The sequence below is a fragment of the Labrus bergylta genome, chromosome 15, assembly GCF_963930695.1.
Source record: "Labrus bergylta chromosome 15, fLabBer1.1, whole genome shotgun sequence".
Classification (NCBI taxonomy): Eukaryota; Metazoa; Chordata; class Actinopteri; order Labriformes; family Labridae; genus Labrus; species Labrus bergylta.
Window position 1 is genome coordinate 15,946,166 of NC_089209.1, and position 18,587 is coordinate 15,964,752.

General features: G+C 40.8%; 1 protein-coding gene across 3 annotated transcripts; it reads left to right on the forward strand.

Annotated features, from left to right (window-relative positions):
- Nucleotides 1-1,580: 1,580 nt before the first annotated feature.
- On the forward strand, nt 1,581-17,914 carry lpin1b (lipin 1b). 3 transcript variants are annotated; one of them, XM_065963837.1, is made up of 20 exons: nt 1,581-1,779; nt 9,043-9,246; nt 9,337-9,432; nt 10,669-10,949; nt 12,026-12,139; nt 12,236-12,359; nt 12,484-12,832; nt 12,948-13,041; nt 13,121-13,305; nt 13,401-13,494; nt 13,718-13,787; nt 14,435-14,527; nt 14,615-14,670; nt 14,761-14,899; nt 15,065-15,213; nt 15,330-15,416; nt 15,540-15,692; nt 15,807-15,921; nt 16,093-16,196; nt 16,315-17,914. In XM_065963837.1, the coding sequence occupies exons 1-20, from the start codon at nt 1,705-1,707 to the stop codon at nt 16,487-16,489; spliced, it is 2,757 nt and encodes a 918-aa protein (XP_065819909.1). In that variant the 5' UTR covers nt 1,581-1,704; the 3' UTR covers nt 16,490-17,914. The 3 variants fall into 3 exon arrangements, with proteins under 3 accessions (XP_065819909.1, XP_065819910.1, XP_029134764.2); XM_065963838.1 differs by lacking the exon at nt 1,581-1,779 and adding an exon at nt 1,821-2,145; XM_029278931.2 differs by lacking the exon at nt 1,581-1,779 and adding an exon at nt 5,172-5,524.
- The last annotated feature ends 673 nt before the right edge of the window (nt 17,915-18,587 follow it).

Sequence of the window (18,587 nt, forward strand, 5' to 3'; positions counted from 1 at the left end):
AAGAATGCCACATTTTATCAAAGGTTGTAGAGCAGAGAGAGACACCATATCAGACCCTCTCCATATGTAACAGGTTAGTAATTTCTTGTAGCCAGGTCCTAAAAAAGGGTATATCTCCACTCTTCCAGAGAGACAGAATATTCCTCTTCGCAACAACCATGCCGTCATGAATTGTCTTTTGTTGGAGATGAGACAAGTTTGGTTTGTTGTCATTATTGAGTGCATATTGTACATCGTTTAAATATAACATAACATAAATCACGTATTTATTAAGAAATAGCTTCAACTTAATCCAAACCTTTGTATAACAAAGTTAAATGCATCCCCTTAAGAAGACTGACTCTGACTGAAAAGCTTGTTCATGGACCTAAAGTCATTCATTTCAGTGATGTTACCAACAAATCTGAACTGACCATAATTAAAGTAGCCTATGTATAGTAGCTTAATAATAATAAAAATTGAGCAAAAAAAAACAAAAAACGGCCTAAGCGATGTTAAGATATTTTTAAAGGATGTGTTTCCTATAGGATGCGTTTGGTTTTTTTGAATTACCGGTAGTAAATTACTTATCATTTAGGTCTACTACAAAAGGTCAGGATGTAGGCCAGGGGTGGGCAACTGACGGCCCCCATCAACCCTCAATGTGGCCCTCAGGTCAATTTTGACATATCAATTAATTGGAAACATGAAGAAAAGATGACAAAATCTGCCATGAAATAGTGAAAACCAGAAATATGTCATAAGATAATATTTGATCACTGGTATATGTTGAGCTAAATTGACTGTAATCGTTTTTGTATCCTACAATTTGGCCCCCTGGCAGTGAGAATTAAGTGAATGTGGCCCATGCTGTGACCAAAGTTGCCCATCCCTGATGTAGGCTATACAATTTCTAAACAAACATAGCAGGTGCTTGTATGTCAGAGTTTAAATGTTACAAGTGAAGGCAACACTAAACCCGTATTTCAAGTATTTCCAAAAAGCATGCATGTATTTACCCCTTTTGACCACTTGAGGGCAATTTAGACATTTGTTTAAAAGACTACACATTAGAGAATGATGCTAGAGTTACAAGCAGTCAGCTGGCCTATAAATTATAATCCATAAAGGTCACTGGTTCAAACTCATTAGTGCAAATACAGTGTCATATTAAATATATTGGTCACTGGAAGTGTTATTGGGTATCAGGGAGACTTGGAGTTCAACCAAGGCAACAGGTGCTCTGCTATCCTTTGAATGTCAGTTGAGGCTCTGGCATGGTCAACATTGGGGTCAACAGCAACAACAGGTGTCACAGTCTCTGTGTTAGCTAATGAGAAATTTACGCATAAAAAATATCAGGCATGCATGAGGAAGGGAAGCCCTGTGCCAAGGTAATTTGTCGTCTCAGTGTTGTGGGAACATGTGTGACTGTGTGTGTGCATAAGGAAACCCACCAAGTCCAACACGTCTCCTGACATGTGTCCCCCTCTCAAATGCCTAAGAAGTCAGGGGGTCTGGTGGATGATGACACATCCAGGACGTCTCAGGTTTCTGACCAGAGGGTCCAGGTAAATTTAGTACTTCGCAGTCCACTTGCACATGGCATTCAGACTTCTGACAAGCTCACAGAGTGAAGACAAGTTCTAGATCGGACCAGACCTGCAGGGTTTAGGAGAAAAACGGCCAGAGACCTACAGTCCGGGTCGAAAACACTATGGAATCATGATATCAGGAGACGATGATGAAGAGTTTGATGAGGCTGCTGAGCAGTATGCCACTGACACCACCTGGAGCTGGGTAAAGTGATTTGTAATTTTGTGTCAGGAATGGAAATAAAAGCATAGAAGATAGGCAAAAAAAAGAGTAACCACTGGATTTAAGGGTGATAAGAAGAAGAACTTTTCTATGATTCTATTTGGGTGTGTAATGTATGCATCCAAGTACGTTGCTGTGTCGTTTTTATCACAAGAGGTGAAGGCTACAAATAGGTTATAACACATTAACAAATTTAAAAGTGCTTTTAATTCACGAGTCCTTAGCCTGTTAGACTAGGGGAATGCGTTTTAGTAGTCCCCCACGAAAGATGATCCGCGCCGACTGAAACTCTGGAGAAGGAGAAAAAAGGTGTGAAGAAGAGGGGTGCAAGATAGCTCAATGGATCAGGTGATTTTGTCTTTTATTTTTGAAGGTTTATTTTTGGGCTTTTTATGCCTTTTATTGCATAGACGGGCCAGTGGATAGAGTCGGAAATTGGGGCCAGAGAGAGAGTGGGGAATAACGTGGGAAAGGAGCCACAAGTTGGATTCGAAACCTGTGCCGTCCACGTTGAGGAATACAGCCTCTGTACATGGTGTGCACACAAAAGCCACTAGGCCACCGGTGTAAAGGCATTCTATGGATTTGACCAAACAAACAAGTCAATGGTTCATGGGTTCATGAATGAAATTGCGAGTGCACTGATTTTGGGGTCATTTTTCATCACTTAATCACTTAAACAAATAGTTGTGGATACTTTGACTTATTCATCATAAAGCTAGACCTATAAGCCCTTCTCATTTCGTCCCCTCTTTAAAGCCTTAAGTCAACAGTAATTTTCCGAGCAGAGGGTGCTTAAACACTTCTCATACACTCATAGTCTCACTAATCCAGAACAAAGACTTTTTTTTTTCCTTTTAATCACTGTATCAGAGTTTGGCAGCTCCAGCTAATGCTTCTGTCAGGTCTTATGACTGTCAGGCCAGACCATGTGGCCAATCAGAGGCCTTGATATCAATGAAGTGTGTAAAAAGATTATGCAATGAATCTGTTAAAGCAGCATGTCCTTTCTGGGGCATCCCATCAGAATGACTGGTACTGTCACTTTTATGGCTACAGACCAATTGGGAGAAGATACAGTAGACTTATAGTCGTGTTTTTTTTTAATGCAGTTTGAATGCATAGATGTGTATAAACAGAAAAGTTTGAAATGCAAACATTAAACCTCCACATATTTGACAATAAAGAATTGCTGTTTGCTAAATATCTATGAGGTGTAAGAAGAGAGTGTGGCAGGGTGTTTTCTGGTTCAGTAGCATACACTGGGTTTTTTTTCCCCCCTCATACATCTTTAAATACCACCTAAATATTTTTGGAAAGAAATACAGATGTTGAGCAAACAAATAGTTGCCCTACTTTGATGTGATTGGTGCAAAGGAAGCAGTCAGCTCATACTGGTTGGCTGATGGGAGTGTGAAAGTATACCAGCTGGACATACCTCCGAGAAGACTGGGTGAATTTTCGATGCTAAGAAGCATTTACCATTCTAAAAGCATGTACAAGTCAAGTTTATGAGCTTTAGAAAACACCAGAGCATACATCAAACTTGGATGGCAAACAACAGACCATGTGGGGTATCTCTCTATCTACTCATTCTATCGTACTTACAATGTCGCTGAGTGGTTTGATGACATTCCCATTTACTAGGTCAGCTTGTTTTTGGTAGCCTGATACTCCATGTAAATTGTGAAAATGCAATCATGTGCTGTTTGTGTTCAGAGTACATCAGTGAGTTCAGCTCTTCCTGGCAAAGCAGCTTGTTCTTAGAAACATGTCTCAAGGCAGCTGTGTGGATCATATATCACCGGAGAATTCTCTGACACTGATGTGACAACAACTTTTAATATGAAGCAGTGCCTGTAAGGTCTTACGAATGCTGGTGTTGTATTATGGTGTGTGTGTGTGTGTGTGTGTGTGTGTGTGTGTGTGTGTGTGTGTGTGTGTGTGTGTGTGTGTGTGTGTGTGTGTGTGTGTGTGTGTGTGTGTAAGGCCTAATTGTTGCAGCATTTTTACTTTAAATGTTAGTAATCATGAAATGGATAAAACATTTACATATCCTAAAATATATTGAGGTCTCCAACAGGCAGATATGTCCCAGGTGTTAAATGAAATGAAAGGGCTCAGATAGTGCATTCAAGGTGTGACAAATTTGTATCGGTCATTAGAAGTAACTTTTAAAGATACAGAGGGGGTAAAAAAAAAACTTCCTACCAACAGTTCATTCATTACATATATTTTAGTTTTGCAATGAAGAAAAAAAATGTGTTGAAAGACAAAACGGGAAACCCCATGACATGATATTTTACAGAACTTTTTATTGCAGTAAAAAAAATAACATTTCCAGCAGTTTGAGACAAAGTTCTCAGATAACAAGCTGAAACCAGACATACTGAACCTGCAAGGTTGTTAACCGTAAACACACGCAGGCAGTCGCTGCTGCACAAGATTGGGAAAAACAATGTATGACATGAGGCGGGGACATGTACTGCATATTATTACACAAAGTACAAGCCAGTGTCATCTTTTAAGAAAGTACACGCCAGCCTATGTGGTGGACAAAACCCAAACAAAGAATTCGTCTTTTCACTGGTTTAGTCCAGAGAGGCTTCATCATAGTCTGGAAAAACAATTAGTTTCTGCACACACAGCCACTCTGACTGAACTGGCTCTTGTTGAAGGAGAGGAACACGTGAGCTTGTTGATGCATGTAGCCCATGAAATATTTGGGCTGCGGCAGGGATGTCTTCCATAAAGACTTTTTTTCCCTGTCACAAATTTGGCTCTGTTCCAACACACACACACACACACACACACACACACACACACACACACACACACACACACACACACACACACACACAATGTAGTTTAGGATTACATTAGGACTAGAAGTGTAGGAAAAAGCAGGACAACTTCAGTGCACTTTCATTCTCGGACTTGATATCAGACATTAAATAGTTATTTTCTGGTGCTGACTTCTGCTCAATCCCTCACCAGTCAACCACATCCTTTTGACACACCGTAGGCTACAGGGTCTCAGGTTAAACTGCAAACATCGCATGTGCTCTCATGCTGGGCTGTCATTGGCTGGAAAGATCACCTCACTGCATCGGGCGAACTCGGGGATTTCAGACGATGACGTAGGACCATTATATCCTGCCGTCATAACATAGCGGCTCGATACTATTTCATCACATCTATTCTTAAATACCACTTAAATTCCACTTATAATCATATAGCCTATAAGGGCCAAGATTATGGATTTTTATTTAGGCTATATCGGTGTTTTTTTTTTTTTGTCTTTATTGCTGTTTAGAATAAAAATAACGAATATTAATCATAAAACAGAGAGAATACCAGTTTCAGCTGCAATGTATCTGATTCATCTGTTTTCAGCAATAAAAGCAAGTAGCTGTAATTTTGTTGCCACTGTGGCAGATGACAAGCTCGGTGCTGATTGGTCAGTGGGCGGGCTCTCGCTGTAAGTGATGTCATCAAGAGAGAGAGAGAGAGAGAGAGAGAGGGGTGAGTAAAGCGTTCATTTAAATAGTCTGTGTTTTTGCCGCTTTAAGTCGATGACAACAACGTGGCTTTATCAGACCCTCAAAAAACACTTTCTTTGGGGAAATTACGCGTCTAAAATGTCTTGCTGGGTTGCCATTCATCGCTAAGGAAACTACAAGCTCCGTGTATTAGTAAAGGCTGTCAGCATACTCAGCTATACAAGGTATGAGCCTATTTTTATCTCATATTTGACCGCACCTGCCTGTCTTATGTTATGTCTAATGAATGGACGTGCTGTTTTCCCTCGCACAGTTGTGTCTGTTATGATATGCCCTGTTCTCTTATAGACATAACAGGCTACATGTCTCATTAATGCCTCAAATGTACCATAACCACTATCAGAATGTTGTAAAACATCTATAGCCTACATAGCTACATAATTCAAAAATGTCTTTCCGTTTAAATATGTGATAATGGAAACCTATTGGCTGCTTATGTAGGGCACATGCACTGCCATTATTAATTAAATTTGCCTTATTATTCAACCCATGAATGTTACATTTGCTGAGTTTCTTAAATATCTGGAGAAAATGAATTTGGGAGGCATTGTGACTTTAATTGATGTTGTTATAAGGGACTAAATGAGACTCTGTGTTTGCTGGTAGAGCAGAAAATGATCTGCTGAGTGACCCAGCCAGATTCCTGCCTGCAAGGAAATCTTCACAACTGCAGCTTGGAAAAGCCATTAAATTAACAAGCATACCGCTCTTAAACATAAGTCAACTTTCTCATTGTATCCACAACCACTCATTTGTGAAAACAAGCAGTAATGCCTGTGACGCTTCCTCTTTCTGTCTCATCCATAACACAAGACAATCTATTTTTAGAAAACGCTGTGTTCACATTAAAAGTCCTCTGCTTTGATAATCAGCTGGGTTTGCCAGCATCACTGTCACTCAATACTGCAGTGAAAAGTGAAATGAATGAATAAAGATAGTGAAGGTCATCTATAGGAATATCTTAAAACACAGACATGCTTATGTTCCCTTTCATATTTTTGCTGCTCTAAAACAAGAGGCCCTGTTCTTGTGTATAGAGCCTGTTGTAACAGTCACGTGTGCTCAAATGGGGGGATATGTTGGCATTATTCCAAACCTGTCTTCCCTGTTGCTGCAATCATTTTGGGGGCCCCATTGCCAACTGAGTCAAGGTCAGAGCTCATTCACTGATACAAGACAGCTGCGACTCCAAAGAGTCTGTACAAATGGGATTTTTCATATTTGGCTATTTGTGTTTGCATCATACTCTTTGTTTAAAGGATGATCTGTCACAGCGAGCGGGGGGAAATGTGATTGACTGTGAGGATGCAGACAAAGACAGGAAATGAACACAGGATCAATGCCTATGTGCCCACATTTGTGGAACCCAATAGGGATGAGGGTAATTTCGCTCAATAACCTCTTGATTAGTGTCATTCCAAAACAGTTATCAGTATCGATATAGTCCTCCGATACTGCCCAAAATGTGGTATAGTGTAAAATATGCCAGTCAATGCTGTCACCTGATGCAGTTATTTAGTCCTATTAGGCCCCAAGAATGGACTGGTTTTAGGTTAATTGTCACAAACAACGACTGTGAGGTTCAAGCTGATGATAGCTTAACCAAGTAAGACATCACCAATCAACCAATTTTTTTTAATCCTACTGGTGTCAGAGGCGATATTCAGTATTGGCTTATACCCAAGCGTTTGTTTTCCGAATCGAAAGAAAAGGTATAAATGTTATCAGGACAGTTCTTCTTCAATTATGTCTTATTGAGAATGAGTTAGGAAGATAAGTGAGGAAGTGTGAAACAGCCTTTACGTGTTTGCTCAGTATTGGCCTTATAAGGTTGTTTGTACTGCCACAAAACTACAGAGTAAAGATCCTTATTTGTGTTCAAACACTCCTTATCCTCAATTTAAATAAGAAGTCATTTAAAGGCTATTTAGTGCAAACTCATAATGGTCTAGCAGTTTTTTAAATAGTGTTTAGGGATTATAATAAGAGCTTTTTGATGACCAATAAACAGTCGATATGCTTTTAACATGCAAGTGTATAAGCAACTACACACAAGAAAGAAATGGTGCTAAATAGCACTTAAAATGGTTATTTGGCTCGTAATCAAAGGGGAACCTCTTTTGGTGCTGTAGCTCACCTCAATGAACCGCTGAAGAACCACTATTTTTTGTGTGTAGGGTAATGGTTAATAATAATAATGGATATTACAATTGAAAAAACAAACAGACTTGAAGGAAAAGGAAGCAAAACTTGGAGTGCCGAGTTTGACGACCGTCTACCATTGTCTACTGTGAACCTTAGTCTAGTTCTTGTGTCACAGTATCCCTTACCTTTAAAAGACATTCGCAATACTCATGTCTCCAATAGCATTGCCTATAGGTGTTGATTCCCATGACGTCTCGCTGAAGCTCAGCAAATAAACGCCGTGCCACGTTTTGACATCACCTTCCCTACATGAGTAGGACGAGTCTAACTTAGTTTGTCCTTTGACCTCTGCTGTCTCGGGGCGCTTAATGGAAAACAGGTGGATAGGATTTCTAGACTTATGAAGATACAGAGGAGAGAGTGCCAAGGTCTTCATTCTCACAGTATTTAGGCCACAGGCTGTTCTCAGTGTTTCCCGTAGGTTAGCAGCTTTGGGGGAGTGTGGGGGGGGGGAACACGCCGACACGGCAACACAAACATTTGAAGGAATCTTGGTGTTCATGCGTTACTTTTAATAACAGCTGTCCTTTTCTATCGGAAAGGTATCCTTAAATGACTTCTTTCCCTGTTTTCTGACTCTATCCACTATCCTATCTCTACAATAAAGGCACAAAAAGCCCCAAAAATCTAAAACAAATATATATATATATATATATATATATATATATATATATATATTTATTTATTTATTTATTTTTTCACTTGACCTTCAAGGTTGGGGGGGTGGGGGGGGGTGGGCCTCCCCCCTAATATAATGGCAGGGGAAACACTGGTTCCAGAGAACTGAACAGGAGAAAGTCAGCTTGCTCTCTTTCTCTAACTATTCCAGGAATGGTGCAGCTCAAAACTGACTTTAAATCACTTGTGGAATAACTTCACCTGAGGTAGGGCTACACGTCATACTTCAGTCTGATTTACAGACTGAAGAATGTAGGGTCATAAACATCTCCTCTTCTGAAGCTTGACTGAATCCAAGGCATGCTTACTCCTGGCTTAGTCACTACTATACAAGGTGGTTTAAGAAGCAACTTAAGACCATTTGGCATGGGTTGTATTGAAAGTTTTAATTAAGCAGTGGGAGCACAGGAACTGAACATCAGCACAGCATGGATTCAGTTAAAGACACAAGGTTGCATGCCAGGTGCTAAAGAAAATCATAGCCTTGCCAATATTTAGTATAACAGCTCCATCCCGAGTGTGACAATGCTTCGACACAATTTCTCTAAAAGCAGCATTTAGGGGAAAATATGAATAAGCAACAACATTTTCCTTTATGTACTAGTTTAGTCTAAAAATAGCTATAGAATTAAGTAGCATTAAAACTTCAACTTGAAATTGAGTGATACATATTAAACATCCTAATGCTGTCGTAGTCTTTCCTTTGATCTCATAGAAAACTTCTTGAAAGATTACATTACTTAAGGGGACATGAATGTTTTTGCCTGCTCAATAATGTCTTCTGCCTGTTCTCCTACAGACACGTCAGACCATGAACTACGTGGGCCAGCTGGCAGGCCAGGTGTTTGTCCAGGTCAAAGAGCTGTACCGAGGCCTCAATCCCGCCACTCTTTCTGGCTGCATCGATGTCATCGTAGTGAGACAGCCTGATGGATCCCTGCACTGCTCACCTTTCCATGTCCGCTTTGGAAAGATGGGCGTCCTCCGCTCCCGGGAGAAAGTGGTAAGTAGATAAAAAAAAGATTTCCAGTTAAGGTAAAAGTCATATTTTTTTGAATGCATGACCTTTTTGACCCTTCCCCTTCTCTACAAGGTGGACATGGAGATCAACGGAGAACCTGTAGATCTACACATGAAGCTTGGGGAGAATGGAGAAGCCTTCTTTGTGCAAGAAACAGAAAATGATCAGGTATGTGTTACCATAATTAAAGCTGAGCAGCAACTTGCATTGTAAAATGCTTCAGATGTTTTGCAGTCATTCGAAGTACAGAACTGTTAAATGGCGCATGTGTCATCTTTTGTAAAAGCTACAAGATTCAAATAAAAACACTCATTATTCTCCGCCCTCCTGACATCCTAAAACCTAGTCACACCCATGTTTACAAGCCAGAAGCATTACAGTGTGTGCAGAGTTGGCACGGTGTCCAGGAATTTTCTTGCTTTCCTTTATGGCTGAAAGCATTCCTCTGTGCATTAGAGAGTGACTGAGACCTGAATGCAGCATTTACCAACTCAGGCTCTCTGACCTATATTTAATGCTAACATATTACATATGAGGATAAACCACAAACTAGACCAACCAGAGTTGTGAACCAGAAACCAGAGTTATGCTTCAGAATGTACTTCATAAGTACATTTCTTCATACATTTAAAATTCATGGAAAGCTTTGATTTTTTTTTCTTTTCTAAGAATTTGAGTTGAAGGTCAAAGAGCCAAGTCACTCATACCTGCATTCTGGATTGTTCTTTCCCTTTTGTATGAGTGCGTATGACAACGTGTGCAGCTGAAAGACATAAACAAGCGGTAAACTACTGAGCACAGGGGCCAGCGCCAACCAAGGGAGTTGGTGATTTATTCTCCATAGAGTGGTGTCAGATTCCCAGGCCTGAAGGAGAGAGGGAGAGGGAGGAGCATTGTGTCTGTGAACCCTTTTTTTTTTCTCTGTAAAAGGAAGCCAAAAACGTGAGGGAGCCAGCGACCCACAAATCATTTAATTACACTTCAGTTTTTCTCCCTCTCTCTCTTTTTCCTTTTGTTTTTCTTTCCATATGTCTGTTAAACCCACACACATTTAAACCCCTTGCGGCTGACAGTTTTGAGGCCCTCCTGAAAAGTCTTTTCCTAGAAAGAGGTGTTTTGCCTCTTTTCACAGAAGTGAGGAACACGTTTTGGCTTGGCTGATGTGTTTTTTTCTTTTTTTTTATGGCGGATGGTCTACTCACAGCAGACATTGCTGAGAACAGTTTGGCAGTTATTGTACACAGACACACTGGCCTCAAAATAAAATTGTACAAAACACCAAGATTCGGTTCTCGTTTCAGTTGGAGAAGTTTAAGATTTTGAAATGCAGTTTGAAGCTGTTTGCTTAGATACGACATATTGATTCATTCGTCATCGCTTCTCTTCTGTTTGCAATCAAAACAGGAAGTGGTGCCTTCCTACCTGGCCACCTCTCCCATCTTATCGGACGGGGCCATCCTGATGAGCTCTTCCCTGATTGGAAAGAACTGCGGACCACCCTTACAATCCCTGGGCTCCATAGGGGGCGCTGGAGAGACTGGCAGCGGGATTATGAAGAAGAGGAGAAAGAGGAGGAGGAAGGCTCGGGCAGACAGCATGAGGAGGGAGGAGAGCGGGGAGTACTCGGAGGATGATGACATGTTCACCATAGATATAAGCTCTGATGAGGGCACGGAGCTGGAAAGGTGAGAAGAAGAAAGACAGAATGTGGAGAAAGTTTAGAGGTGGATGTGGAATTAAAAGCTTAATTTGGAATATTGGAATAACCGTGGGAAAATGGTAGAAGAAAACATGTCGTGAGTAAAGGAAGTGCATAGGACTGACAGCAAAGCAGTGAAAAAGAAAATACATACACAAGTAAAATACATCACTGAAATGAGCTTTCAGAGAAGCTGTTGTAGAACTGGAGTCTGTCAGACTAGAATAAACACACCAGTGCGTCTGTAGTGGAGAGGCCCCCAGCTGTGGAATTTACAAACACACACACACACACACACACACACACACACACACACACACACACACACACACACACACACACACACACACACACACTCAAGCATGAGTATGAAAACACAAAGAAAACACAAAACAGCATGAAAACTTCAGCTGAGCTTTTTTTTTCACATGCAAAGCTTCTGCGCTTCTATGCAGCAAAATCAATTATATCGCCGCTGTGTGTGTGTGTGTGTGTGTGTGTGTGTGTTTTGGTGAAGGAGTTCATGTCTCGTGTGCATACAGTTACAGATAAGCTGCCCTCTTGTCTGCATTCCATCTAAAACAGTCCAAAGGCAAGTCAGGGTTGCATCTATAGGAGCCATGTGTCTCCCATACTGTACTGTTGTTGACGTCAAAGTCCATTTGTCATGAATGAAGGCTGAAGCAGTTGTAAATAGCTGTCTCATGACAGATGTATTTTCATCTCTGCACGTGACAGGGGGATATTTAAACTCTGGCTCATGTCTACTGTACACAACTGTAAAACACAGCTACAGTGTTTGTTCCATTCAAGCTTACTGTGAGTCCAGATGGGTATATACCATAAAGCCAGTTCAACATACCCAGGCTTACATACGCAGGCAGATTGCAAGGAGCTCAGACATGATTTATGTAGAACTTGACAATCATTTTGGGAATTGGGTAAAAAGTAAAAAGGGAAATAACAGACCATTACAAAAGAAATGCCCCTTTGTAATTACAGAATGCAGATAAATCATATACAATGTCATGATATACATAACAGTGTTTGTGTGTGTTTTAGGACTTCATCTCGGGATCTCTTAAGAGATGAGACAGCAGTCGGTTCGACCAGCGGCTCATTCAAGCAGTGTGGCATCTACACTCGCTCAGACGGAGAGTGGAGTCCTCTTCAGAGGTGCTTCATTTACTCTATGATTTTGATTAAGATCTCATTTGTATTACTCAGAAGAAATAGCTTTTGTAATAGTTTTCTTTTCTGTTCCTCTCTCAGCCCTCGAAACTCTCGCCCCAACTCGCCCAAGAGTGACTCTGAACTAATGACTCAACAATCAGACGCAGATAATCAGGATCCAGCCATGCACTGGGCGTGGGGGGAGCTGCCTCAGGCTGCCACGGTAACCAAACTTTCCTAAGTATAAACAAACAAAGAACAATTACCGTATACACTCTAGAATTCTAATGTTATGTTAATGTGTTTTCCTGCATTTTAACATTTCATCCTCTTCCCTTGCTTTTTAGCTGTCCTTCCTCCCAGTTAAATCCGACCCTCCACCAGTGTACCCAGTTTCCATCCCTGTGTCTGAGAGCACACACTTCAGAGTCATTACTCATGAGACGTCTTCACAGCAGCGCAGACCCTGCTCAGAAGTATCTTCACTGAGGTTTTTAATGCAGCAGGAGACTTCAGAGCAAACCGTCGTAACAGTCGGGATGGAGTCTGAGTCCATGACGATGGAGTCACAGACTGTTGTGACCACTGAGACGCAGGTAACAGCAGCTGAAGGTGCAGCAGCTCATATGATATCCGGCATGGAGGAGGCAATACCTCGTCTGCCAGGCAAGACGGACTCTCCATCCAAGAAAAAAGGTAACATTCCATTTAATGGCAAAATAAAAAACACTTAGATTTTACATATCTGAATATCAGATTGTGTTCATTATTGAGCAGGTATATAAGAAGGCACATAATAGCTCTCTTTTAGACAAGCGAAGCCGGCATCTTGGTTCTGATGGAATTTACCTGGATGACATCACAGACCTGGAGCCTGAAGTTGCAGCCCTTTATTTCCCTAAGAGGTAGAAATCAAGCACATAATCATACACAGAAAACCCTATTTATACGTCATGTTCTTATACAATTACGTCTTTCGTGCAGTGATGGTGGTGCAACAGAGAGGAGCATCTCAGACCCGGGCTTCCACAGCACCAGTCTGTCCCCACAGTCTGTTAGCTCAGGAGGAGACAGCGGAGTGGACAGCTACTGCGACAGTATGGCCGACCTGCCAGCCATCACCATCTCTCTGTGTGGAGGACTCAACGACAACAGAGAGATCACTAAAGGTTAGGTTCTCATACTGACAGCACATCTATTCTGCACCATACACTTTACACTGTGGAAAAATGTAAAACATAAATGTTTTAATCTGTACTTACAGAGCAGTTCCACGAGAAGATGATCTCTTACCAGCAGTTTGCAGAAAACCCCTCCATCATTGACGACCCCAACTTAGTTGTGAAAATTGGCTCCAAGTTAGTCATTCATATTTTTTATAATTAATGCAAAAGAGTAGGATTAAACGGTATATAATCCTCTGTAGGGATTTAACTACCTCACATTGCAGTAAAAACTGCATTATTTGCAGGATTTTCTTTGAAAAATCAAAGTTTGTCTTCGCAAAGAAATTTGGCAGATAGAGTGCTTTTATTGTGTGGTTATGACATGAATACAAAAATATGTTGTTTTCTCCTGCAGGTACTATAATTGGAGCACTGCGGCTCCACTTATGCTGGCTATGCAAGCCTTCCAGAAACCGCTGCCAAAGGTAAGAAATCAATACACAGACACTGATACTAATGACTCAAGCTGCAGGCTTGTTGAATTCCCCCCTCTTGGCCAAAACTGGAACTGCAGCCTGTATGTTTGTATCCCTACACCCCTCGTACTTCTTCCCCTCTTGCACTCATTGCATGAAACCTAATATGCAATCTGTGACTTTGAGCTTCACATCATAGACGTTGTGTTATTGCAGCCTCAGAAAGACCACTGAATCTGTTTTCTCTCTCCCCCTTATTTTGTTTCTCATCCATCCACTCATTCATTAGTTTTCTTGCCTCAGTTATCTTCATTCAGCCTTAGAGTTTCTTCTCTGTTGTCTGACTGGCGTGCTTGGCTACAGCTCTGTATGTCACATAAAACAATCTTTTCAGCCTACTATCTCGTTTGATATCTTTTGACCCTCCCTCCTGTTCTTACTTCCTCCACTTTCCTCATTCTTTGTACCATATCAAACTCCTGATCCCTCAAACGCCTCCCAGCCATCCTTGCTTTACTTTCCCCATTCCAACCACGGACTTGTTGTTGTTATTATGTTACTGTTTGTTGATTTCAGCTTTTTGGCTTCATTTTTTTTTAAATGTGTTTATGGTGTTGTGTTGTGTTTTTCTGGGGTTTGTGCGTACTCCTCCACAGGCTGCAGTGGAGATCATCATGAAGGAGAAGATGCCCAAGAAAGGAGGGAGGTGGTGGTTCTCCTGGAGAGGCAGAAACAGCAGCACCAAATCGGTATTCTTATTTTCTTATCAGTTTGTAAAGGTTGAGTTTCTGAAATGTTGCTCTCCTTCTTTGCTAAAAATGTTACTCCTCTTGTAGGATTCAGTGTCTGGTGGATGCGGCTCCGCTGAGCAGGCTGGGAAAATGACCGGCAGGTGAGAACATTTTCTTAAATGGGGTTAATAAACATCCTAGCTGACTCGACTGAACAACCTTAAACAAACTGTCTCACTTTCTAATTACAGACATAAAGAAGAGTCCTCCTCTAGTGATGAAGACCACAGGGCAGCCAAACAGAGCTCAGTCCCCAGCCAATCAGAGTCCGTGCTTACACAAGGGGGCGTGTCTTATAAGAAAACACTCCGCCTCACATCAGAGCAGCTGGTGAGAAGTTTGCTTTGAAAACACTGTAGAACGTTAATATATATAAATATTCATCATTTTAACCCTCATATGTTATTTTCTTCATTTTCTCTTCATCTCACACACACACACACACACACACACACACACACACACACACACACACACACAAACACACACACACAGCTATCTCTCCAGCTGCAGGAGGGTCCTAACGATGTTGTGTTCAGTGTGACCACTCAGTACCAGGGAACCTGTCGCTGTCAGGGCACCATCTACCTCTGGAACTGGGACGACAAGATAATCATCTCAGACATAGATGGAACCATCACCAGGTGTGACAAACAGCTGTCCTTCTTTATTTTTGTCCATGATTCTTGTATTTTTTATAAAACTGAAAAAAAGTCAGTACTCACATGGTCTGACGTCACTTATTTGTGTTTCAATTCAGGTCTGACACGTTGGGTCATATCCTGCCCACATTGGGAAAAGACTGGACCCACCAGGGCATCGCACAACTCTACCACAAAGTCAGCCAGTAAGCACTGATTTAAAAAGCATAGAAAGGACTAACTGCTAATAAATTAATGTACAGATTTCAAAACAGTCTTCAAACAAGTTCCCTGATTTTTGATACATTTCTTCATATCCTCTGCATCAGAAATGGCTACAAGTTCCTTTACTGCTCAGCTCGAGCCATCGGCATGGCTGACATGACCCGAGGTTACCTCCACTGGGTCAACGAGAGAGGCACCATGCTCCCTATAGGCCCCGTCCTGCTCAGCCCAAGCAGCCTCTTTTCAGCTCTGCACAGGTCAGTCACACAAACACACACACTTGAGCGCCCTACTGTGATGTTACAATATGCAAAATAATGCAAAAGACAATGTGACTTTATCAATATTGTACTGTGATGGATGTTTGACAGGGAAGTTATTGAGAAGAAACCAGAAAAATTCAAGGTGGAGTGTCTCACAGATATCAAGAACCTCTTCTACCCAAACACACAACCGTTCTATGCAGCGTTTGGCAACAGACCAACGGTACGCAAACACACACACACTAAAACGCTTAATTTAAACTGCCTCTGAGTTTATAATATTTGGTTTAAAATGAAAGCATATTACATATTATTTTACTAATGTGTATTTGCATTACTTTATTCAGTTGTGCATCCTTTTAAACAGTGAATTCTCTTCTTTCTTTTTTTTTAGGATGTTTTTTCCTATAAAGAAGTTGGAGTGCCACTAAACCGGATTTTTACAGTAAACCCTAAAGGAGAGTTAGTGCAGGAGCATGCCAAGACTAACATCTCATCGTAAGTCCTGATCTTCTTTACTTTTTCTATTCTAGGAAAACAAAAACTATATACATCAGAGAAAATGAAAATGAAAGATTTGTCTGATTGTGGTCTCCTCCTCTCTTCCTTTCTTCAGTTATGTCCGTCTGGGTGAGGTGGTGGACCATGTATTCCCTCTGAAACTGCGAGCTTCCTCTTCGGACTTCCCCTGCGCGGACACGTTCAGTCACTTCACCTACTGGAGGCAGCAGCTCCCCCGTGTGGAACATCATGGAGCTACACCTCCACAGAGTCCCCGCACTGAGAGCTGACTACCTGCAGCCTGCTGAGCAGAAAAAACAGACTAGTGGTGTGTTTGAGATGTAGCAGTTATTTGGATAGTGATGGTTACATGTGTGTTTGTTATGAAAATGTAGGTTTCGTGTCGACATTTGAGCACTTTTGAGTGCACAGCAGAGAGCCTTATAAGAATCTGCTCTAAAACGCACATGATGGATGTATAAACGCACTTTTATCAAAAGATGGCATTGGTAGCCTTCTGAATAGACGTATGTATATTATAGAAAAAACCTAATTTATTCAGGCAGCTTAGCAAATATATTATTTGTGAGTGAGTGTTGGCATTGTTTCAGTAGCAAGACTGTCTCTGTTTCTTATATAGAGAGTAGCATCCTTTATTGAACTGAACACAACCATACTGTGCATATAAGAGAGGAAGTATAGAAACGTGTGCCAAATACTCAAAACAGAATTTATTTTCTTACTCTGAACTTTTTAAAAACTAGACTGTTATAGATCCTCGAACGGTATGGAATTGCAGATATAAACATGCAGGCTCATTTTTACTGAGGAGCAACTTATGTGTATGTAATCTATTATATGTTTTGAAGTCAGTATTATGGTACATTTAAATGTATTCCAGAGCACAATGAACGAATGAAAATCTCTGAGTTTGGTATAATGATCAGAGGACAAGAACCCTGGCAGTAAGCGCATTGTAAAAAGAGTAAAAAAAAAGATATATTTATTGTTGACAAAAAGTAATGATGACAAGCAAACAAAAAGCACATTTTATTTCATTTCTCTTAAAAAATACATGTGCTGATTAATTTCTATTTTTCTATTGGAATCACTCAAAGAGTTAATCTTGTGCTCAGATTGTCATGTCTGTTGTGGCCTTCAGGATTATTCTTATTTTTAACTCATCTGTTCTGTTACTGGTCATACAATAACACTTAGATCATCAGGGGTATTTTGACCTCTACGCTAAGATGAATGAATGTTTACACAAATGCCACCAAGAACATTCATCTAAATAGATACTGACTGATGTAGTTAGCTGAAACCTGGGTGTTGACTTACATCCAGTGGTTCTTTTACACTGACATTAATGCAATTAGTTAATAACATCATTTCAGGAAGATGCCAAGTCTTAAAATCCTCATCAGACCGGATGTGATCTTTCCTTCTTAAATAAACATATAACATGAGGTCATAAGGTGCATAAACCACAACAACAGTATACATGCAGTAGGTGTGAGTATATTTATCTGTTGTTTATAATTCTTTGAACTGTTTTTATTCTTTCTATGAAAGAGCTAAAAGAGCATGAAAGTGATCAATAGTTTGTTCATATAATCCCTGTCACTGCTTTTGACCAGTTCACTGTTAAATTGGTGTAATCAAACTCAATAAAATGCCTTGGTACATCAGTAAGCGTGTGTCCATACCTATCAGCCGCTGTATTTATCTCCTCTTCCTTCATCACATTTGCCTGGAAACGGCCGTTGAAGAAGTATTCAGCTTTCTCACTAATGCCAGGCTGTGGAAATATTCCACTGCAGGTAAAAATCCTGCATACAACACCACATACATGTTGAAGTATCAAGGTAATATCAGCACTTCTTTTATGGTGTTAAAAATGTTTGATTACTTAGGTACAGTTTAAGAATTTTTCCAAACACACTCAGGACCTTAGAATGATGAAAAATCACTGACCACGTGGTGTATAAAACATTGTTACCACAAAAGTAATTTGTTACATAAATACAAAAATGTAAAGGAATATCAAGATTTGCGCAGTAGCGGAGCGAGTGTGGGGGCAGAAGGTGCGGCTCACTGTTGTCTCAAGGGGCCCACTTTGAGCCAAAGTTAACATGCATTTTGTTATTTAGTTGAATTTTCTAATAAAGTTAGTTTGACAAGGTCTGAGTCTCTCTTTCCTTTTGCCGCAATCAAGACACACAATGTATTTTGTAGAGCAGAGGGCCCCCCCCTCCACTGCCAAGGGGGCTCTCAACTTCGGCAGCAAACAGCACCAGCGGGGTGCTGTGGCCTGTTTGTAATGTCATTGATTCCACCTCTTAGCACCCCCTTTGCTGGGCCCCCGCTGCTGTCTGGAGTTTTAAA